This window comes from Protopterus annectens, chromosome 6.part0, assembly GCF_019279795.1.
Source record: "Protopterus annectens isolate FY-2018-M chromosome 6.part0, PAN1.0, whole genome shotgun sequence".
Classification (NCBI taxonomy): Eukaryota; Metazoa; Chordata; order Ceratodontiformes; family Protopteridae; genus Protopterus; species Protopterus annectens.
Window position 1 is genome coordinate 630,979,766 of NC_056737.1, and position 25,085 is coordinate 631,004,850.

The 25,085-nt window shown below is 41.6% G+C and overlaps 1 protein-coding gene across 1 annotated transcript in view; it reads right to left on the minus strand.

Moving 5' to 3' along the window:
- The window catches only part of PYGL (glycogen phosphorylase L), a 292,076-nt gene that overhangs the window by 257,863 nt on the left and 9,128 nt on the right, over nt 1-25,085 (minus strand). Inside the window, exon 3 of the mRNA XM_044074307.1 lies at nt 23,058-23,136. Coding sequence (XP_043930242.1) covers nt 23,058-23,136 — 79 coding nt within the window. The remainder of the gene's footprint in view (nt 1-23,057; nt 23,137-25,085) is intronic.

The following is a 25,085-nucleotide window of genomic DNA, read 5'->3' on the forward strand; positions in this document are numbered from 1 at the left end:
TGGAGCTTGGTTTCCTTGATTTTTCTTAGCAGCTGGCCTAGTCCAGTTTTTCTGGCTCACAACCTTTTATTACTTTGTGTCCATCTCCCTCCCCCACCTTGAACCTGCACACCTCCCTCCCACTCATGCTTACAGAGGAATCAAAAGACCTGATGTAAAGGCACCATCTTTTGACTTTGCTTTTCTACCAGAGCTTCACTGGATACTCGCATATACCATATTCCATTCCTTTTTAAATAGTAAAAAAAAAAAAAAAAAAAAAATGAAATAAGACTGATTCTAGCTGGTCTATTTGACCCTCAAATCTGGCTGTTCATCTTCCTCAGACATTGGATTGTACTGGCAGACTTAGTACCAGGTGTAGTACCTGCTCAGTTCACTCTCCGTGAGCTCAGGCTCATTTTGCTCCCCACCCACCTCCTGTATCATTTCCTTTATACCTAGCCACAGGTCCCTCCCAGCCACTCTGCCCCTTCCTGTTTCACACTAGCACTACAAACTTGCTGCCTTAAAACTCCTCCCCAAACAACCAATTCACATTATTAAAGCCCTTTACTCCTTCAAACACGCCAGACTTTATATTCCCGGCATACTTCTACCTGCACTGCTCCTAAACATAATCACATCTCTGCATCTATCCTTCCAATGAATAGAAAACTCCCCAAAATAAAAAACTTCCTTTCAACCATAGTTGAAAACAAAATTACACAACTACCCACAAAAAGTGAAAGCTCGACTTAAAGGACTCGTCAAGTGATACACCCCCCAAGCCCTGGTCCTACCCCCTATTAAACACCCCACAAAAAAACCACAGTTCTAATCAACCATCCATACCAAAAAAGAAAATCTCCTATAATAATCAATACTCTGAAGTATGCTCAAATTAAGCCAGTTTCATGCTGGTTTCTCTCTTCATACTCCAGATATCTATCACAGAAAATTGGCTTAAACAAACGAGACGCATTCTTCCACCAGGTTACAATATACTACACCAAGATAGCTTAAAAAAAATGTGGAGGTGCTGCCTAAAGGACAAATTCCCTCCTTTACACCTGCTGAAATACTAATAGCAAACTTCAAAACCCAATGACTACCAACATCACAATAGTAGCCATACACATGGCACCAGGGGACATCCACCTTATTGGAAAGTATAAGGTCATCTCTCCCCAAAAAACTATCCTTCTTGGTGATGTAAACATTAACTGGCATAACCTTAGAAGTCCAAACCCTCAACAAACCTCAATGGATTTACACAAATCTCAAGCCTACCCTAACAACTCATTCAAGCTCCTTGATAGATTGGATACTTGTTTCTAAGCCCAGCAAATACCATAACCCCAAAACTCTACCGGATGCCAAGTGACCACTTGTATATAAAACAAGTGCAAAAAGTGCTATGATACATCACCCACATCCAAGCCACAATGGTTTATCTGCTGCAAACTTTCAACCTTTAACCCAGACATTTAAAACCCTCTCTCCAATTAACTGAAATTTCCTGACTGCTACCACTCAAGCAGTAAATGCCTTCAACTGAACTTTCCTAAATATTTTAAAATTCTCTAGGCCCACTGAGAAAAGTTAGATTAAAGGCAAACATGTCACCCTGGTTAATTAAAACCACCCGTACCCTTATGAAATCCAGAGATGGGGCATAGAAAACGTGGGTATAAACCAAACTGACCTAAAGTATTTGTAATCCCCAAAAACATTAAAATCTGATTCAAAAAATTCTGGAATGCTATAAACCAAATACTACATCTAGGTAACCAAACTTTAAACCATGCCCTGACAAGTAACTTGAACTGCCAATACCTTCAAACACCTACTTCCAAACTATTTAACCCAACCCCCCTCCAACACTTCACACCTCCCTATACAAAGATAGTGGGAGAGGGGTGTAAACTCAAACCTGTCTCCACGGACAGTATCAGAACTCTCAAAAGGTCAAACCATGCTCTGTATCAGACAATATATTCCTTTCTCCAGATTGTAGTCCATAGCAAGGGAGTGCAGCAATCACTCCATCTCGAGAGAGTAAAGTTCCTTCCATCTAGAAACAGTTTACACTCTTCCTATTAACAAAAGGAGGCAACTTCAGAAATCATTTCAGACCCCTCGCTATCCTCTCCCCTCTCCAAAATCCTTGAGAAAATGTACACAAGTTATCAATCTCTTAAGAAAAAAATTCCGTCCCATGCAATAGTACAACCACAGCTCTAACATTAAACACCTTAGGCCCTGGCTAAAGGACGATCAAAACTCCTATCCAGTCTATTCATTTACCATTCCAAGGCATTTGACAGTCTCACTACTTTGTAAACTTTTAGACCTAAACTTCTCAGATACAGCTTCTCTAGCCACCTCCATGTAGGCTACAATCATGGTGATGGGACTCTGCACTCAGTAAGAAATGGAGTTCCCCCAAGGTTCCATTCTTGAACCTCTACTCAAATATCTTCACCAGCTCACACTACTCCTAGTCCTCATTCTAACATGGGACAATACAGTCCTTAACTCCTGCAAATTCCCCCTTAGAACTAATACCCAGACATATTTCAACTCCATAGAGACATGGCTCACTAATCTGCTAATCCTCAACCTAAGCAAGCAAAATTACTACTTTTCACCTAAATCTGCAAGCCACATTAGAAGTAGGAAACTAGCACAAAACTCCTTGGCATTACCACTGATGGCCAACTAAAGTATCTTCACATTTAACAATTGCATCAAAAACCCCACCAAAAGCTAGGACTATGTACAGGAACAAAATTCATAACTACTGAAGCTAGGATTTCTCTTCACTATGCCTACCTTCTACCATGCTTAACCTATTGTCCCCAATACTCAAATTGGAACTCCTCCTCCCTACTTACCAAATTAGAAATAAACCTAAAAAGTAGCTAGATTTGCAGCTCAAACAAATCTCAGTCTCTCCATCCTACAATGGATTTAAAAAAAAAAAATTTGCAATATAAAAAATGAGAAATAGTTTAAAAACTTTCCACCTTTCCTATAACCTGCACAATTCAATTAAAAACTAATTCCACCCCCCCCCCAAAGTACAATAAGCTGGCTGCACAAGTGTGCACACCCTTAAATACTTTGTTGAAGTACCTTTTGATTGAATTACAGCAGTCTTCTTGGGTAGGAGTCTCAGCAAGGCACAACTTACTTTGCAAAATTTGCCTACTCTTCCTTGCAAAAGCGCTTCAAATCTGTCAGATTGCAAGAGCATCTCTTGTGCACAGCCCTCTTCAGGTCACCCCACAGATTTTCTATTTTATTTAGGTCTGGGCTCTGGCTGGGCTATTCCAAACCTTTAATTTTCTTCTAGTAAAGGCGTTCTTTTGTTGATCTGCATGTGTGCTTGGGGTCATTGTCATGCTGAAAGGCGACATCTCATCTTCGCTTTCTAGTAGATGCCTGAAGGTTTTGGGCCAAAAGTGACTGGTATTTGGAACTAGTCATAATTCCCAAGCCCCAGCTCCAGCTGAGGAAAAGCATCAAAGCATAATACTGCTGCCACCATGCTTCACTGTGGGGATGGTGTGTGAAGTGTTTGTGCCAAATGTACCTTTTGGAATTGTGGCCAAAAAAAAAAAAAAGTCAACCTTGGTCTGGGACTAATTTTCCAACATGCTTTCGGAGATTATGTATATTTTTTTGCAAATTTTAGCCAGGACTGGATGTCTTTCTGTACAAGTCTTCCATCTTGCAACCCTGTCTTCCATCTTGCAACCCTGCCCCATAGTCCAGACATATGGAGATAGTAGAGTAGTACACAAAATACTTGCCAGTCACTGTAGGTCTCTTGGCAGCCTCCCTGACCAGTTTAGTCTTTCCTTTTCATCAATTTTGGAGGGACTTTCAGTTCTTCGCAACGTCACAGTTGTCCCATATTTTCTCCACTTTCAGTCTTCAATGTTCTATGATATACACAATGCTGTGGAAATCATGGCTTTTGCTGTAGCAGGCAACTGTCAGGAAAATTCTACTAGGACAGCTGAACTTTATTTGGGAGTAAAGTCTCTAATTGATGGCAGGTGTACCCAAGACTGAATGCTGTAATTAAATCAAAAGGCGCTTTGAAGTATTAGTTTAAGGGTGTGCACACTTATGCAACCAGCTTACTGAAATTTAGTTTCTAACACCCCCCCCAGCAGATTTGTTTTTCCAATTGAATTGCACAGGTTATAGGTCACATTAAAGGTGGGAAAAAGTTTGAAATGATTTATTGTAGTCTTTATATATCCACAGTTTATCAGCTTGATTTCTGCTGAAGTCCATCTTCACTCATCAGACTACTCTCCTACCAGACTTTAGGTCAACCCACCCCCCAAGATCTACTAAAAATCCATAAACCAAAATCAGACAGGGTGCAACTAGCTACCATCCCTCTATTGCATGGAACAGGCTCCCACTAGAAATAAGGTCCCCGACTCACCCCAAACAATTTAAGCTAGCAACCAAAGACCACACTGGTCCTGCTCGCACTCCGCGATTACCTGCCTTTCATAATACACAGTCAAAGTACCTCTCAACCTGGAATCAAAAATCTGGACAAGGGCCATGAAAAATGGGTACAAATCTGTATGCCGATTAACATCTAATTTGCATACATAATTAGATAATTAGATACCACCCACTCGTGGAATTGTGGGATACCAACTTTTGAACACAAACTGAATAGGCAACCAAAATATGGCACCAGAGTCCCCCTGCAGCCATGTCCCATTACGTGGCTATTTCACCCCATTTACTATAAAACACTGTGCATACTGCTTTACTTCTACAATGATTATCTGGATTTTACTTTTACATTTTGCAGCACATCAATGCACAAACACCAACAGACATCTGATAAACAAATCAATACGGTCTCACAAAGAATAGACTTTGCATTAAAACTTCTCTGCCCTTGAAACTCTTTGTGCACCACATCTAAAGAAAATGGAATCTAATTCTAATTAGAATTAGGATTCTAGGAATCCTCACTGTTTTGACTATATTCTATTGTATTTGCTTCTATACTATTACCAAGCTATTTTAGCTCTCTTACATGCCTATAATACTGTATCCTATTGTGCTTTTTTTTTGATGTACCTTGTTATGTTTGTACTAGTACATAGTGGAGCTTTTCTCCTCAGACCTCTGCTGAAAATGGACATGTATCCAGCCAGACTAGCCCGGTCAACAAATGTAAAAATAATAATAATAAATGCATCTGGCCAGTGGTGGATACAGTTTACCTTTGGGCAGTTTTCAAATCACTGGCCCCTTGCACACAAGAAACATTAATGTGTTTTTTTATATATATATATATATATATATATATATATATATATATATATATATATATATATATATACATATATATATATATATATATATATATATATATATATATATATATATATATATATATATAGCACACTTGTTAGAGCACATTTTAAATGTATTGTTTGAATGAACATTTTTCCAGTAGGCTGTAGTGTAGGCAAGGATGAACCAATAATTACAAGACTGCCCAATTCAGAAAATTTCCATTATAAGTCTACTTCCACACCCAAACTATAAACAGAATGACAGTAGTACAAGCCATAGGCATCTGGCACAGCTTCTCACTTATTTTAAATTTTTTTATTTTGGGGGGGGGGGGGCAAAAGGTCAAAAACCAGGGACACATTTTAAACATTACATGTATAAATTTTGGAAAGTTGCTAGAATAAAATGTCACCACCATGCATGTTACTGGCAAGTTTTGAACCCAGAACACTATACACTACACTCAGTGTAATATACCACTATGCTAAATCAGCAGTTTAAACGATAGAAGACTGAAACTTAATGGCCATCATTTAGTGATTTCAGTTCTCACTTCTCACCATAGCTCTCAACCTCTTAGCACAAAAAACCTGGACAAGCAACAGCGCCAATAATGGGGGAATACAAATTCACCATCGCTCAAAAAACCCCCCACAAATCTGGCCAAAGCTAAGAAATGGTGGTGGCTAGGGACTTTCTTTACCCTGCACCAAAAAGTACAGGGTTTGAGCTTAAACACCTCTAGCCACCAGGTGCATTACATGGGGGAATTTCACACGGTAAAAGTTGCAATCAGTAAATACAATTAACATCCTATTAAACATTAAGCTACATAAATACAAAAGGTCAGTTACTGTACTGCATTTTACAGTGATGGCATTTTTATGGATGCAGTCATTTCTCCCAGTACTACTGATATAACACCAAAAGAGAACTGAAGAAAAAAGGAAAGTGTGTAAGAGTTGCTGTTGCAATTGAACAAGTTAAACAGAGAATTATGTGAGGCATCATAGTAGGAATGGTCAAGTTAGGCACCTCCAGAAGAAATAGATATATTAATATGGAACCATGAGCAGGCATTAGGCAGCTGATCTTTCACAGGACTACTGAAATCACAAGTTTCCACTCATGACTGATGCACATAGTGTAGCATTCACTTTGGTCTATAATAATCTCATTTTATTTCTAGTACAGCTATAAGTGGATCTAAACTGCAGTGGGAAGACTTTTGGCTGGTACTTTGTTAACCCCATTTTCCTGAATTGCTTAAGAGGTATGCATGTAGTGTGTGAACGACTGGCAGTGTGCATTCAGTCTTAGAGTGGAGCCTTGTGTCCAAAATTAGTTCCAATGCCTTGTTTCACTAGTTTCTTGGATACATGTTGGCATCTGTGCTCTTGTAAATTAGCAAGAGCTTTGAAAAAAATGGATGAATGGCTGGATGCCTTGATTGTGATCTCTTCACTAATAGAAGGCTTATTGCCATTACATGCTTTCCTAATACATAAAACCAGCTAAGAAAAGAAACATGGCAAGACAGAATTGCAAAGGCCTAAACCAATTAACTACAAATCTTTTGGTTAATGGCACTAATAGAATTTATAACTATAACAGAGAAACATGGCACAATGGCAGAGTATTGAGAAAATGCACACATGTTCCTTACCTAGTCAATATATGACAAGGCCCCAGATTTTAAGTCCCTATTCTCAGCTCAGCAGCAGCAACACCCCCTTTGCTCCTTACCTAGGCAATATACGAAATGGCAGCAGCTTTAAGTCCCTATTCTCTCGACTCAGCAGTGGCAGCAGCAATACAGCAGAAGCAAAGTCCCTCAACAGCATTCTGTCCGAAAAGGTAGGCAGCACCAAAGTCAGCAGTTTGTCGGAAACCGCAAAGCCTGCACTCTCGGCAACAGTTCAAAAGCACTGCCCTAGTTCCCACGTTTCTGTTCAAAAGCAGCAAAGCTAGCATTCTACTCAGCGGCAACAATTCAAAGTACTTCCTGCCTGCTCGCAGCCAGCTGGAAATGACGTGAGCTCCTTGAGGTCAGTTCCGACTGGCTGGTAGTGCTGATGTCATTGCACATGTGAGGACGTTTGCTCAGACAGGGCAAAAATTAAAAACAAAAGAAATCTGAAATGGGGTGCCACTCTGGAATTGTGGAACCCCTTCATTTGGACCCCAACTCGGTAAAAAGAGTAATTTGGGACAGTTGGAGGTCCGAGTCAAACTTAACTACTTCATCCTATGCAACTTCCAAAGCTTTTTATACTCTGCTCCGTGAAATTCATGTAGCCTTTTTAAGTTTCTGCTACTCTGCATACAATACCTTATATTTACTCCACTCTAAACCAAAACATACAACTTATTTTGTTTTATATATTACTGTCATCTGTAAATATACATTTAGCTTTTTACTACCAAAATTCTGTATTGCCACTTTATTGAAATGCATATGTATTGCTGCTTTTATTGCATTGTAAATCTTTGGAGGTTTTCTCCAGGCCTCCATTGAAAGAGGACAAAAGCACAGCTGGACACTCCCAGTCAATTTAAAACAAACTGAGTAATTGGTTTATCACTCCAAATTCCTCAACCACTCCTCATGACAAGTAGGCATTTTACCAAAGCCCTAAATAGTCTGGTTATCCACTCAAAGTAAAAGCAAGCACCCAATGTACACATGAGCTTGGAAATGGGGAGTATAGATCTCCCCATACCAAGAATTTTGCAGACATTAAAAATCAGATTTTCCCCCCACTTAAGACAAACCAGATTTTTAGCATTGGAAGACCATTTCTAATCATGTCCCAAACTCTCCAAAATAGCTGCTTGATTTAACATTTCTATAGAAAGCATTAAAGTCCTTAGATTTTTCTCCAATGACCTGTACATGCACTCCGTAAAAACCCATTTCACCAAGACATTCCAATCTTCTACAAACTTAAAACTGAAACCCTGTTGTCCTTCAGATCTCCCAGCAGAATACCTCAAGCTGGCTGCCAGTTCCATACCCAGTCTCAGATTAGTGAAATTGTTCCTTCTCCAAGGAAAAAGGATTCCTCATCTCCCTTTTAACAGAGGGGAACCTTATCCAATTTCAGACCCATTGCCATATTCACTGTCAAAAGCTTGAGAAAACTTAAAATGTTCAGGAATAACTCATGCCCCCCACATGGCATGGTTTAAACCCATGCATAATACTACCACAGCCTTAGGATTAAAAGCCAGACAAGCAAGTGTAGTCTCTTGATAAAGCTTTTGACCTACCCCTCAAGAACTCTTTCCAGCCATCTTCCCTCACACAAACTCTGTGCTGGTTGAAATAGATCTCCACTTCCTCCTGCACTTCCTTCCAGTATACGGTAGGCCACTGGGCTCCATCCTCAGCCCTCTCCTCAATTATTCAACAGTTTACATAAATTGTCTCAGCAACCTGCCCTTATAATACACCAATTATTCAGCCTTAACATGCATTTCTGACTACTTTAATACATCTTCAGAGAATTACTCAGGCCTTTAACTGTTGAAGGTTGGCTAAGAGTCATCACCTGCTACACAAAAAAAAATTCTATTTCAAAGTTAGCCCACATACAAATCTACCTGGTATAACAATTTAAGACCATCTTGCATTAGATTTGCTTAACAGTCTCATGAAAACCCATCAAGCAAGCACTAAGCACCCTAAATGGGGTAAAGAAATTTCTTAGATTGGTTGCTAATTAGTCTATGACCCCTTCATCTATATGGAGCCCCTATCACAACCAGCCTTCAAGCCTCACTTAGTACAAAGTCAGTACTATAACAAAGTTGCTGAATTTGCTTGCAACAAACCTACTAGACCCACTACTTCAACACTTGACTGGCTTGAGCTTCACCATCCCTCAACTCAAAACATCCATACCCCATCCACAAATAGACCCCTACACCAAAACCATACCCTTTTGTCACAGGTCAAACTGCTTACTATCTACAAATCACAAAGGGCTGCTAGGTCAGTATTCCAATAGTGTAGCTATAAAACAGGAGTTACACTTATGACTTAGTCCCTTGCCCTTGTCAGAGAAACTCAGAAAACACCTTTCACTTTCCTTTAAAGTATGGAAATCACAACCTGCTTACCCACTTTTAACATACCTCACTTTAGTATTTCTAAAGCTGTACATCTATAGTTAATTAGCACAACCAAGTTACTATTCCATCACTACTGTTAACGCTCAAACTTGCTCTTCCCATGCCTCCACCAAAGAGGGCACCTATGCCTAGTCAATTTCCTGGTAAATTGATGCCAATATTCTACAGCGAGTGCTGTTGGCCTATATAAATTCCAAAAATTAAGTTACCCCTATTCATTTTGCCATATTACCCATTATGTCAAAGGGCTCAACTGTGGAAACCACAATTGCACAGTTACGTAGTGAAGACTTCTACAGCCATTAGAAACAATGGTCTAGTTTGTATGTTCTGCAAGTCACTCCAAAAATGCATAGAGTGCTGGACAGCCTTGACCTAGTCTCAAGCATCTACAGCTGTAGTCTTTGGAGACTTACCAACTTGATGCAAGTGTTGCACAAAACAGGAGGGGTGGTGCAGTTGCGTGACCAATCACAATTAAGTGCTACATTTCTCCACAGCCTTCATTGCAAGGTCATGACTGCAGCCCTGGGTTCTCCAGTTTAGTTTCCTTTAGTTGCAGCCTAAACAGATGGCCAGGCCTTTGTTCAGATCAGTAGTTGAACTGGAGTGAAAAGGAGTGTTCCAAGGGGGGGTGGGGGGGTGGGGGGCATCTTCCCCACTGAAGATTTAGATTCTGAACACTGCATGAAAGCACAATACAGCTATTTTTAAAGTGCATAAAAATGGAGAACAGACCAGAACTATGATACAAAAGGCTAACCATGACCTTAACACAAATACGCTGCCTCATTCTATAACCTGCTGATTTGAAGGAATACACCATTTTGAAAGGGAGGGGGTGTTAAGAGTGTCACCCTCCATGCCTAAATTAGTGTTGCACATTTAAGGGGTAGTCAAGTTTACATATGGCAAGTGTAAACACTATGAAAGGGGAGTTAGTTTTGACCAGTTTTGCATGAAAGTAAACATTTTAGGTCGGGCATTGAAGCTTCAAGGAACAGTAAAAAAAAGTTAATGCAACCAACAGCAAGTGAGTGGGCAGCTTATTCACACATTCTGAAATGTCTTTGCCAAGATTGGAAACCCCCACAACAGCTCAGAGCCAGGTATCAAGATTTAGTTATGTAACTAAACTAGACCTTGATCTGCCAATACAAACCAGCTTTACCCATATAGGTGTGCCAAGTACATGGCTTTAAACATCTGACAAAACTTCATTAAAACACATGCCAATGTGCGACAGTCTTACATTGGGTTTCTTAGCCATTCTGTGAACAAAAAACAGTTTAGACACAGAAAAAGGGAAGTGACTGCACTGGATGGCCACCCACTACTCCATTAGTATTCCAACCCCCAGGCCACTCTTGCACATCAGATATACACTGCATAAGGCATGGCTGTTTCCTCCACACATTACACACTTGATGGGGGTATTGGGGGGGGGGATTTCCTACCACAAAATATGGGCAAAGCAAGGGTATTGGGGGGGGGGGGGGATTTCCTACCACAAAATATGGGCAAAGCAAAAGATGTGCTAAAAATGCCCCAAAATAGGGATAGATTTAGAACAGGTTGTGTGGATGACTAATCTGCAGGGATTTTTCAGAAGCCCAGAGCTTGGTGGGACATGCCAAAAAATGAAGCAAAAAAAATCTAGACACGAGGCAGACCTCCAACACCTAGTCTTCTGGTCTCTAGTAAGGCTCCTGGACTGCAAACCATAACCTCTCCTCAAATGGACAGGAGATTGGCCATATAATCTTGCCCCATCAAGAAATTTACTTTAACCTTGAAAGCCTATAGTAAAGGCTACAGCCTCTACAGTTACCAAGTTCATGGCTCCACACTACAAAGCCATTTTACTCAGATGTGTAATTGGAGGCATTTTTTGGGAAAGGTAGTAAACATCCTGAGCATTCCTCATACTGGGGAAAGATCCAAGAGCCATGAAGGAGCACTTTCCTGCATTACCCAAAGGGGTTCATCTACCAAATCCCGACGGATCTTTAGAGTCAGAGGTACTATCAAGACCTTCTTTCTGAAAAACAGTGCATCTTCCCTGCAAAGCAGGTTTTGGGTTACACGGCCTACTTTAATTGCAAAGGGTATCATTTGTAGACAACTTCTGTTCACAGGACATAAGCCGTTAGGCTCTAAATGGTAAAGACTTTAGGCCATGTTTTTAAGATTACTAAAATGTGCCAAATTACTTCAAGGGACATTGGGGGAAGCATTTTCCTGTGTATAGGCCCCATTTACTAGCCAAGTATGTGGGGCAGTAAAGGAATGCTAGGGTTTAAAACTAACTAGAGCAAATATTTATTTTAAAGACCAACATCTTCTCCTACAGTTTAACTTTACCTTTAGGTTTCTCCCCCTCGCACTATGGTTCCAGTATTATATAGGTAGCAGAACCTCAATTTCTTTGCCTTGGTATCACAAGGAAAGCTCAACCACAAGATAAATGTCTCTCATACTTTGCAGATCTCTAGTATGTCATGCAGGTAGACACATTGCTCTGCAGTTTACCCTGCCAGGTACTACTGATTTCTTTAGAGTAGTATAAAACCTTAGATCAACTTTATTGCAGATTGGAAGCTGCAGTATTTTTTTTTTTCCAATGTAGCTAGGCCTTTCACAGCAGAACAAAGCAGTGGAGAGATAAATGGCAGTTGTCAGCTTGGACAAATTTAGACACCACAGTACTGAAATGTCAAGACTTAAATGTTTATACTACTTTTAGTCTAAAATTAATTAGAGAGAGTTGAACATTTACACAATAAATCAGAACATTTTCTTGTAACTCTTGCAAAGTATCAACATATTACATAACAGAACTGCTGAAATCAGGACTGCTCTGCAGGAGTCTCACGAGGCAACCTCAATTAGGTGCATAGATAGAGGTCTTCTGCTTTATGAAGATTCAGGTGCACAGATGCGACTATATAGACTTCAGTCATACAGTTAGATTATATGAGCATTTAAGTCTACACAGAAAATGTATTGGGTGCTTTTTCATTAAAGAAAAGCAAAATCAGAAGTTTATATAGGTTGCATTCAGAAACCCATGCATGCGCTTGTGCACACTGCAGTTAGGCAACTTTTTCCTTTAAAAAGTATCTGTACTGTACAGGGCAACCACCAAGACTATTTGGCATAAGACTCACTAATGCATATAAATCAGTGCAGTAAATACAATGTTTAAGATCCTGCATCTATGAAAAAGCCTAGCACATTTTCATAAGTTTGAATGAAACCATGAAGCCTCCAAGGGTACCCACTGGAAAGGGTAATTTTCCCCAGTAAAAAAGGATGGGGTTGAAGTTCCTGGCTCACTTAAAATAGAAACATGCAGTCCTATTTCCACTTCAGTCAGAATTCTTGTGCTACTGAAACAGTAAATAGGACCACTTCATTTTCAGCTCTATAGCCACTACACAATCCAGCACACAGTACAGCTAAGCAAAGTATGTCCCAACTGCCAAAGTGAAAAACCGATGGACAAAAACATTGCATTTTATTAGTTTAACCCAAAGGTCCTCAATTGTGGCATTCATGCATTATGTAATTATGGTAACATGCTATGCAAGAACAATTGCCATTATGACCAATGGCAACAAAAAGCACAAACAGCAGACGAGATCTGGCTGAAGTATATAAAAGATGCAGCAGCAATTCTGGTGCAGCCCTGGTAAAAAATGGCAGAACAAGTACATCACCACACCATGCTGCCCAAGACTGCGGTTGGGAAAAGCACACACTAATTTCTGCTGTGCTACCACTATGAAAAGGAAAAATGCACAGGTTTAACAGTCTGTTAATGGAGTATCTTTGACAGCCATTTGTACTTGCCTCATTGGTAACCAGAATGAACACATGAACACAGGCAATGCCAAACAGTTTTGTCAAATATGGAGTTTGCCAGGGGACATTAGTAATGCTTACTGTTAGAGGTTTAGTTTGACCACCCACTAAAGTAGCTACACCATTTTACAATACACTTTGCCGGTTCTGCAGTTTACTAGTCTGCCAAGGACACAAGCGTAGATGTACACAAAACAGCCTCACCAATACAAATTGCCTGTGGAAATTTGCTGAAAATGGAATGGAGTAGGAAGAGACAAAGGTTTTGTACATCAATAATGCAGTTAGGACCAAGAAAACTTACAGAAATTAACATGCAGTGAAAACCTAGGAATTTCTGACACTTACTGAAACCCACAGCCACCATAGCCAACAAAATGAAGAACAGAAAGTACTGTGGTAGTGGTGATATCTACTTAAAAGGGATGAAAGGATAAGGGCATAACCAGTGTCCTTTCCCCTTCATTATTTGCATTACTCTCAAGGGACTTAAAGGACCAGAAAGACATTAGTGTTATGTAACATTGAGGCAGTTAAATCTTTTTAGGACACAAAATTGAAGCTAAAAAACAAAAGCAATAGCAGTAAATTATGTACCCACAGAAGAACTGGTTCAGCAATATCCTTATTTAGGGGACAGGATAACAAGTACTTGGGAATATGGATTAAAAAAGTGATTCTGGTGTGGCAGCCAAGGGTATGTGGAAGAGACCAAACAAAAGATCATACAAAAACTGAGAAAATTGAAGCTTTGTTTATACTGATAAAGATACAAGCAGTCCACGTTTGTCACTAGACTTACAGTGAAGACAGAAGTTATGGATAGCAATTAATACAGAACTGAAGGACTTCATCTGGGACGGGAATACAAGAGTCAAGTGGGATAAACTGGTTCTTCCAGTAGAAAGTGGATTGGATTACCCAATTTGGAGGTGTATTTTAGAGCCAAGTTAAGGCTCCAAATTAGTTTTCCCCTTGTGCTATGTATAAAAGTGGAAAAGGATGAAACAGGTAAGCAAGAAACAAGGAGACCGGGATTTTGGGTGCAGGCCTTCTATAACCTGATTACTCCTTAAAAGTAGCAGAAAGCATTAAGAAGTAAGACAACGGGAATTGAGAGATCTGCAGATAAGATGACTGCAATAAGGGGAGACATGGGCAAGAAGGGCTGGAATTTATTGGAGAACACTGGCAATGGAACCAAGGTAGTGAGAGCGCAAATAGGAGGGAACAGAATGGGAAGATGCCAATTTTTGACTGCAGGTTTGAGACTGCCCTCTCTAACAAGGAAGGAATAGGGGGTTCTAAATGAAGACAGCAGTGGTAGAGCTGGTTGGATAAGCAATTCAAAGATACGATACATGTATGTCTTAATATGCAAAGAATCTAGACGGTTTAGGTTTTTGCTTGGAAATCTTTACATTTAGATATTTATACATCCTGCGTGAAACTTGAGAACTTTACTAGAGGTAAAAAAGCCACACAAAAAAAATTGTGTAAGTGGGAACATTTTCTTGGAGTGCAGCAAGTTGGTGGACTTCAGGATTCCCTGCAGGATAGTCAGAAATGTTGAGTGGGCAGATTGGTGTGATGAGACTATTTTTGAGCTATGATGCAGAACTGGAATTTCCTAAACATGGCAAGGTTTTGTCAGTGGCTGCCAAAAAGCAATTACTAGAAAATGGAAAGCAAAATCTAAACCAGCAATATTAATAGTGTATATATAGTGTGATAAAATTGGAATTTAGATTTTAAAAACAGGTAAAAGGAAACTATACAAAGAGAAAAAAAAGTATTTGTGGGAAGGAATGAGGTTTAAAAGAAGGCAGGACTCAATAGCCATGTAATATTGGAGTGAAAACTATTGGGTAGCTAGTGATGTACAATGGTTGCAACTGAAGTGTCAGTATGGTTTGTGATGTTAATGTTTGCAACTAGGATAGTCTGTAGTTCTCACCCCCCACCCCAACTATAAACATTTTGTTAAATACACAGAAAAAGAAGTCTCTAGCCCAAACTCCCTCAGTTGCTGCAAAGCACTGCCTGATTAAGTGATCGGCTCAAGGTCACAATAGAAAACTGAAAAATCCAAACCACATACTCTACACTGGAAGAGTAAAAAGGTGGAATTTTAGTTTTCTGCAATTTCTAACCGAACTAGCGATTTCTGGCAGTGAGCTGGCAGAGATTGCACAGCTATAGAAGTTACTAGGCCACTGGCCCAGAGGCCCTTACAAGCCTAGCCAAGAATTTAGCTTATGCTCCAACAAGTCAGCACCAGACACCCCTGTCCAACAGACAGGTAGAATCCCAGGGGTGTATTTTGTTCATCCACTAATCCAGGCTGTGTGTAAAAAAGCATTGGGGTACTCTGCCAGACATGGAGGGAGTCTTCCACAGAATGGGGAGTCTCTGGGACACTAATCTGTCCACCAAGTCCTATTGATGTCAGACTAGGATGAGGTCACAAGCAGGTTACTAGAGTGGAGCTTAACTTGCAGATATGCAGCAGTCCCATCCAAGGCAGGGTCTGAGATGGCTTTGCATGTCGGAGGTAACCTCCAAAGAGTTTGTAGAACGAATAGAGGGGACAGGGCTTTTATCCTGTGTGTAGAGTAAGTGTTAAGTCCTGGATTCTCCTGGTGATTAACCTCTGGTCTTTCCAGCTGCAGCATATGGTTGCGAGATACATGCCAAAAGGGGCATTGTATTCAAGGGTTCTTATAAGGGAAGACTACAGGGATGTAGTGACCCTGTCCCTGGATGAGATACCTTTACTAATGGAGGTGGGCCAGAGACCTCAACTTAAGGTCCTATGCATGCAATGTGATAATTTGTGGGGATGTCACTCTTCCCAAAGGGGATGCTGCATTTTTTGGCACTCTTGAGTGCCAGGTTTCTGGCACCAGTTATATGTTCAGGTGAGACCCTCCTGAAGGATATCCACATAACTAGGGGAACGGACCATGCCCAGCTTAGTCATCTGCAAAGATGGTCAGCCATAGCCCACTGGTTTTGGCATGCATCTCAAAAAGTGTATCCTAAACAAAGGATACAAGACTGATCCCTGGGGTACACCACTTGTTACAGGTTGACTGAGGTGGCTTCCCCTATTTTGACTAAGTAGGTTTCATCAGTGAGCCAGTTTGCTACCCATATGGTAACATATTGATGTCTAGTTAAGAGACTATTACACCAGAGTGGGGAATAGCTTTTGCCAGGGCAAGGTGTGCATAGTCTGCCTTATCCATGGCTTTTGAGGGTCTCAATGATGCTGACCCAACTGAATAGGCCAAGGCCTCCCCCTTGAGGGAACAAAACTGTGTGGGATCAAATGTTTGGAGGTTGCCAATATCCTTGTTAACAAGGTCCATAATCCACTCCATGGCCTTGCAGGATCAGGCTAGTTAGGTTGATTGGTCTACAACTTCATGGATCAGTGGACACCACTTTTGCTGTACAATGGGTGGACTGTGCCAGTCCTCCACTTGGCTGGGACAAAGCCAGTACTCTTGCGTCGGTTGAATAGGGTGCCTAATGCTGCTTAAAGTTCATGAAGGATGCAGTCTGGGAGGTTCTGGTCCCATTGAGGCTGTATTTTTTGCCTTTGAGTGGCCAGTGATTACTTGCTCCCTAGAGACGAGGGGGGGGGCAGGTGCTGGGATGTCCCGATTTATTGGAGGAAAAAAAGGGGTGAAGTTTTCACTGAACCTGTCTGCCAGGAAATTGGCTATATCTGTAGTGTGTGTAGGTGGTCAACCACCAGGTCTGAGCAGATGTGGGTGCTTCACTTGACATTGCAGACATGTGAAGAAAGCCTTGGCCTTTAGTAGATGTGGCCAGTTTTGACTCAAGTCTGAGTTGGAGGATTTTACTAGTGCTCTTATTTGCTTGTTCAGACAAAGGAGGGCTTGCCTAATTGAGCACCTGCTCCTTCTTGGTCCTGGACAATAGTTTTTCCCTTTATTAAAAGGAATTTATTGCAGATGTCCACCAGGTGGACACTTCCTTGAGGGTGGACAGTGGTCCTGTTGGGTATTCCCGATTCCATGCCACTATACAAGTGTTCGTATAGTTCTTTGGTGTAGGTTTGGGCATGTGCCAGTTCCTATGGACAGGGAAGGAGCTGTGAAGCAGTTTATACCTTCCCTCAGGAGACTAATCAGCTAGAGAAGTTTGACCCTATCTAGGGGGTGGTCAGAGGAGATTGTGACAAAGTTGTGGTTGGATCTTACCAGGGAGGATGACACTATGCTGCAGTGGTTACTCATGTTGGTTAACAAGGCAAAGAAATTTTCACCTCTTGTGGGGTGATCAACCAGCTGGTTCAAGGCATTTGCATTGATTAAAGGAACCTGGGCATGTGTGTTTTGGCTCTAGTAGTTCTTCCAATCTATGGTTGGATAGTTATCCAGGATCAGGGTGAAAGTTGAATCCTGAAGCCCAATGAAATCTGATGCAGGCCATCTCCGACAAAGCATCATGGTTTGTCAATCATGTCTTCCCAAACTATCAGGTACTGGATCCCCTTGGAAATGACACCAGAAACCAAGCCAAAGTTAATCCATTTTCTGTTTGTATTCAGGCATCATTCTGGGTGACAGTAGAATGATGCTCAAGGCTAGGAACATACCTGCCTGGGACACATTCAGCAAGCTCCATCATGTCTCTTCCATGTAGTCCACAGACGTACATCTCAAGTTATGCACACCAACATGGACAGAGTCATAGCAGTACTCAAGTGAGAGACTTGAGTGCATGGGTGATGTGATGGATTCTTGCATCCAACAGACTTTCTTCTTACAGCCTGGTGAGGGAATCCATGACAGTTTGGTTTATGTGGCTGTGAGACAGATGTGCGGAGGAGAGTGGAGTGTTTATCTTGGATCTCTTTTGGGTATGTGGAGGACCTCCACATGTGGGTGCATTGTGTAGCAGAATGTTAATGCCCGAAGACATCTGTGCTGAGAAGTTTTCCAAAGTTGGTAATATCTGGCTGTAGGATTACATAACAGAATAGTTAAGACATTACACCACTTACAACTGACAATATTCAGCCCCCCCCCCCCAAAAAAAAAAAAAATCTTCCCATTGCAGGGGCTGGGGAATAGCATTTCCCATTCATAGGTTCATACGTGTGTACTAGGCTAATGGCCCTGGAGCCATTACAAGCCTAGCCCATAGAAGTGTCCTGGCATAGTGCCACCCAAGTTCCCAGTGCCTTTATAAAGTAGAGCCACTGGAGCAGGCCATAGGGTGAACTTTATTACCCATCCACTCAGATTTCTCTTGAAGAGGGACAGTGAAGTGCTCTGCTTGACATGTATGGGAAGTTTATTCCAGAGCATGGGCAGTCTGGGTGAGGAACCTATCCTTCCAGCATGTTCTGTTGATTGTGGTAATGAAGTGGTCTCTTGAGCATTTGGTGCGGAGGGATTGGGATTTTTTTTTAGATGTAGCATTTCTAACAGAGCTGGGTCAAACATGGCTTTAAGTCCAGCAGAGAAAGCCTCCAAGTAGGCAAGGAGACAGAATAGCTGGAGTCTTTAGAGTCTGTCCATGTAGGACATATGTTTAATGCATAGAATCCTCTTGAGGTACTTCTGTGGCCTCTCCAGCTGGTGCAGGTGTCTAGTGAGGTACATGCCAAATTGGGCATTATACTCAGATTGTAGAATGAGGAAGAGTAGAGAGACTAGGACCTCTTTCCTCCTGGATGCAAAACCCTTGGTAATGAGATGTGCCACATAGGACTTTTGACCACAGTGGCAATGCGGTGGTTGAAGGAGAGGCTGCTGTAAGATCTGGGGATGCAGGTTGACAACACCTTCAGTGGGCTCCCATTGATGTGAAAAGTTAGTGGGAACAGTTTTTACCAAAGGGGATGACCCATTTGAGTTGAGCTTAAGGCCATGGTTGACACCAGTTCACTGGTCTCAGGTGAGGCCATTCTGTAGGATGTCTGCATCACTTGGGAGTCAATGGCCCCCAGCTTAGTCATCTGCAAGCTTGGTCAGCCATTATGGGCTGGACTTCTGACTAGATGCCTTGCTACTTTTCACACTGTTCTACGATCCAATTTGCAACCCACCTAGTGATACAGGGGTGGGTGCCTAGTTTGGCAGGTTATCAATAATTTGCAAGTGAGGAATGGTAAAGGCCTTTGCCAGATTGAGGTACTTCACAGTCCTGGTGACAGACTGAAGTAGTCAATCTCCCTTTCACACAGCTGGTGTCCAGAGTTTGGAGACTTCCTATATATTATTAATCAGGTCCATGCTACATTCAGGCCAATTTCCAGGGTCTGCAGTCGCCAATTTCCAGGGTCTGCAGTCGCCAATTTCCAGGGTCCATATCGACAGGAATGACTGTAGCAGTATGCCCATCTGGTAGGGACAAAGCCTGAGGAGAGGCTGTGACTCAACAGGGCACACAGGATGTGGTGCAAGTTAGCTTTGTAGTTCATGTAGAACGGCCACGGATATTATTGGGTCCCATGGAAGCTGTATTCTTGGCCTTGGACAAAGCTGCAGTAAATGCTGGATGCCTGGCATTCTTACAGTATTGTAATTGGTCCTTTGGAGGGTATAAAGTTGGCACTGAATCTGTCAGCCAGTATGTTGGCAATCTGTTGGCTCAGTATAGGAGGTACCATTGTGCAGTAACTCAAGAGCAAATCTGGGTATTGCCATGGAGGTTCTTAACTATAGAAGGCTTTGATTGTGTTTGCCATGATTATGCCTTCATAGCTGGTTTAGGGGATTTGAGGAGGGATCTCAAACTTTTTGGAGGCTAATAAGGGAGTTTCCAGTCTTGGGACTTCACCTTTTTCTGCAACAGTTTCTCACTTCTGTTGTACACTTTATTGGCTGGGGACCACCAGATTTTAGAGAGCTTCTTGCGTCTGTTGGGTATGGCTAGTTCCATGCATTTACGTACATGTTTGTACGAGGCATTGGTGTAAGAGTCTTCAGTCATGCAGCTATTTTCCATTGGCATGTGTGCCATGACATTAACCACCGCTGTTCTTAGGAGTCCAGAGTCAGCTTTGGAGAAGTTTTTCCAAGATAATTACCTTTGCAGGGAGGGGGGGGGGTGGTGGTGGTGTGTGGATTTCCACGAGAAGTTTACAGTTGGATCTGACCAGGGAGGGATGGACTGTGTAGAGCAATGGCTGCCCATGTTAATAATAACTAGGTAAAGCATGTTGCTTCTAGTGGAGGTCAGAATGAGCTAGTCCAGGGCATTGGAATTTGTGAATTTTAGGAAGCATTGGGCCAATGTACTGGTGCTAGAAGAGTTTTCCCATTTGGAGGGGTAGTTGAAGTCTCCTAGGAGTGTTTGCTTAGAAATGTGGACTAACAAAGGGACATGGTTGGGGACCTACAACAGGCTAGGACCTGGATCACTGTTCATTATACCTGAAGCATCTCAGATGCATTACCATGAGCTACTAGTCTGGAGGTGTGTATATCCTCTATGAATCTGGAGACACCACCTTTGGAGCTTCGGTCAATGACAAAAAGTGCATGGTCATCCCTTTTGGTAAAAACTCTGCACCCATGAACTACCACATAAGCAGTAGTCTTAACAGAAAGTGTGATGTGACTTTGGGAGACAGGTGGACAGTAGTTTTGTTTTGATAAGTCACAGTAGTCAGGAAGTCCTTCTACGTGGCACACCTCAACACGAGGGTTCTCCTACAGAAAAAAGGCAATAGTTTCCCCTCTACTCACTCAGACCCAACCCATTAGAGTACAATGCCCCTTTTGGTATGTACCTCACAATACATCTACAACTGGAAAGGCCACAGAAATACCTCACAAAGAGGATTACCAGCCTCAGACAGATGCCCTATGCAGACAAGTCTCAAATCAAGCTTTACTCCGTCACATATCACCTACTCAAAGGTGATCTCTGACTAACATACAAAGCCATGTCAAACCCAGAGCTGTTGGACATGGTCCACTAAATCCCAAGCCCTCCAAGCTACATGTTCTAGGCACCCAACCTTGTTACCAGACCAGAACATGCTGGGGGGATAGATTCCTGTGCTGGGGGGATAGATTCCTGTCCCAAGAGACTTCCCATACTCTGGAAAAAACTACCCATCTATATCAAACAAAGTGCATTAGCACTTAAAAATCTTTGATGGGAGATGGGAAATTCACCCCAGGGATCACTTCTGTGACTCTGCTCAACAGGGGCACAGGAAAATAATCTTCTTGGGCGTCAAAAGCCAGGGTACCTTTTTGGCTAGGCTTACATAGGCCCTAGGGCCAGTAGCCTAGTGCCTACCTATGAACAATTAACTGGTCAATGGACAAAGACAAAACTGTACACAAGTGTAGCTTAACATACTATGCAGCATCTTCATATCAGCATATCACCAGACAAAACTACTTGCCCTCTAGTCAGTAGCCATTGACAATAAGTAAATGGAAACCCAATAATGGAAACCTAATGCAAATCAGGCAAGCATTCCAAACTAATGGCAAGCAATGCTACTCTGCTTTAAAGTAAGCAGAAAATAGGAATTCATGTAAACAGTTGATGTGCAATAGGCCTATATCCAGCAGAGCATCTTGACAGAAAGGAGCTTGTAAACTTTAACTGATCAGGTACCACCCAGGTCTAGGTTACGTGCATCTAGCATCTCATCACTGCAGTAATTGAGAGTCCTCCCATGTACTACACAAAGCGAATCTCAACCTTTAATCCAACACTTTACCACAATGAGGGACAAAGGATTCTTAGGCATCATCCTAAACCAACTTGGCATAACCCAGCATCTCAGCACAGTAAGGATACAAGACAGAAAATATGGCCTCTACTGATTACAGCAACCACCATAAGCACACAACCTGTGGCAAGAGACCTTGGCACTCACATTTGACCAACATTTAGCAGTATTGGTCAGTAAAGCCTTTTACTTGGTTCATATAAGCAAAAGGATTCCATCCAGAGAAAGGAGATTACTACTCACTCATTAGGCCTATAATTGAGCTTCTCCAAAACACCTGCACCAACTGGAAAAGCCACAGAAATGCCTCAGAGTCCATAGTCTCCCAACACCTGCCGTAGCCAGACAGGCTCAAATCACCACTACTCTCAGATTGTCTTGTAGGACAGACTGATCACCTCAGTGCAATATTGAACCCTGCCCTACTAGAGATGCTCCACATCTGCAAGTCTAACTCCTCACGCACTATGCGCCTGAAAGGCCTAAAAAAATTAACACGCATCAAACCTGCTGGAGAAAAAATCTCAGATGTTGCCCAGTCTCTGGAATAGACTTACCACACCTATCAGAGTAGCTTGCTGACCCTCTTCAAGCACAACCTTGAGCTGAAGGGGAAACTACAAGTTTCACAGGGGTTCCACCTTTGTCCCTCATTGAGAGGGGCAACATGTGCAGAGGTTCATCTCCTGGCTAGACGTGCAAGTGCCCCAAGGCACTTCTAGTACCTTCATATGAAGGTGGCATTCTGACAAGTTCCAGTTGCTTACAAACTAGAACTCTGACTATACAAATATCAAGTTTGCTGCATTCTAATAAGACTGGCATTTCAGTTAATAAGCCCTACACAAGTTCTGATCTTCAAGAGAAAAGGCATCTGCCCCATTCAGCTTTTACATACTGAGCAAGCATTACCATGTCACAAATTGGGCCCATTACCAAAATTCACATACCTGCTTTTCAGCCATCGTACTCTACATACCTGCAAGCCTTCCTAGGCCTCCATTACCAAGACCAGCATCTTCCTCCACTTCTTCCAGTTCTTCTATATCCAGTCCCAGCTAAAACAGAGCAATAATGTTTAGTGGAAATGTTTACTTACAGTCCAGCTGTATAATCAGCTTAATGTTTTAAACTTACCTCTGCCCTACAAGGCTTATGAATAGCTGGCACGGACAAACCTGGTCCCAAGGTCAGCCAGCACAAGTCTAGAGCTGAATCAGGGCCACCACATTCTAAGCATTACAGTTCACATACATAATGCAAGAGCATGGGAGACAGTTATGTACATACAATCCCCAGCTGATTATGGACTTGTTACTGTAGGGTCAGACCAATTATGAACACCTAGAACTAGCATTTCCAAAAATCTAAATATGGGGAGAAGACAGCAGTTTAACAGTTGCATTTTAACAAGTGTCAGGAATAAGTTTTAGTAGAGTTTCCTGCATTAGGACAGTTACTGTTCAGTGAGGCAGTAAAGAACTTGTGTAGAAGACTCCCCTCACCAATATACTTCAGCTTTTTGTTCAGTGTTAGAGGTAAACTAGTAGTTGTTAGAAGAGGGTACACAATTAGAACCCCGTTTGATTCCTCAGTCCCAGGCAACAGGATGCAGAGTCTGTATGATTAGATACCTTGGTGAACGTTTTAAGCAATACTAGAAGTATAGAACAAGTACTTCAATGTATAAACTATTGGCTGGAATTGAAAATTAGAAAATTCCATTGTGGCAATACAACTAGTACAACGAGAATAGGGATAAGGATCACTTGTTAAATGAAGCCATAATGCAGAAATGTAGTGGAAGAATCCAAGCATGGCATGGATAGATTAAAAAAGCATCCCACATTCGTGGATAAAGTACCTAGAGATTTGTCTAGATACTTCCTGATAACATTACCATGAAATAGTAGCAAACTAAGGGATACTCGTCTTTCAAAAGGCAAAGCTGCTTAATTAGGTCTTTGTGAGAGAAGTTTCTCTGCTTAGTTCAGCAGATGCATTCATGTGGCAAGTAGGAATGGAAATCAAAACACAAGTAGAAAAAAAGCTCTTCAGTTCTCCCTAAAACTAGCACTTATGGAAATTCACACATGTTCAATGTAGTACAAAGGTCTGCCAGTGTCAAACCTTTGACATTAAACAAGTTTCTAGGCAATTTCAAACTATGCCCTGCTTGACAGCACAGCTCTAGTATTGTTTTCTTCCCAGCCCTCCCCACATTACACAAATTCAAGTTTCCATTAGACTATCAACCTTAGCAAAAGATAGGTGGGGCAAAGCCAAAAATAAATGGGAGAAATAACCCAACAAAAGGACCAATTTCAAATATTTCTCTTAAAAAAAATTGCTAGAATTCTTTTGGCTTTTCCCAGTTGGGGGTCACCACAGATCACCTGTCCACTCATAACTGGCAGTGGAGTTATGGTGTATAGTTGCCAGCCTAGCACCAGACCTTCCATGGAAGGCACACAGGCTCACACCTAGGACCAATAAAAAAAAAAAAAAAAAAAAAAAGTTCGGATGCCATACCCCAAAATGTTCTACAATGGCTATGCAGATATCCTTCTACACTATTGGCAGTAAATTCATGGCCAGTCTGAATTATTTTGCAAGTCCAATCTTACAGTTATGACTGATTGAACTGCCTGCTACAGAAAAACCCAGCCAACTGACTTTAATATGAAGTTTTGATAAGAGATGCCTCAAGACATTGGTCATAACCAATTTGAAATATTTCATGCCTAGTAGAAGCATCTACCGTGTGTAAATGGGGGAGTCCCTGCACATGCAAGAGGAAACCGCTATAATACAGCACTGCCAACACAATGATCTTATATCCCCCCCCCCCCAAAATAAACTGAAGCAACTGGATTGGGCACTGAGGTCTAACTAGGTCTAGAGACTACAGATTTACTGTTACAATTTGACAAACCTAATAGGCAGAAGAATCTTTCAGGATCCAATCAAAAGCACCATCTGGGTTAACTGACTTGTCAATAGCATA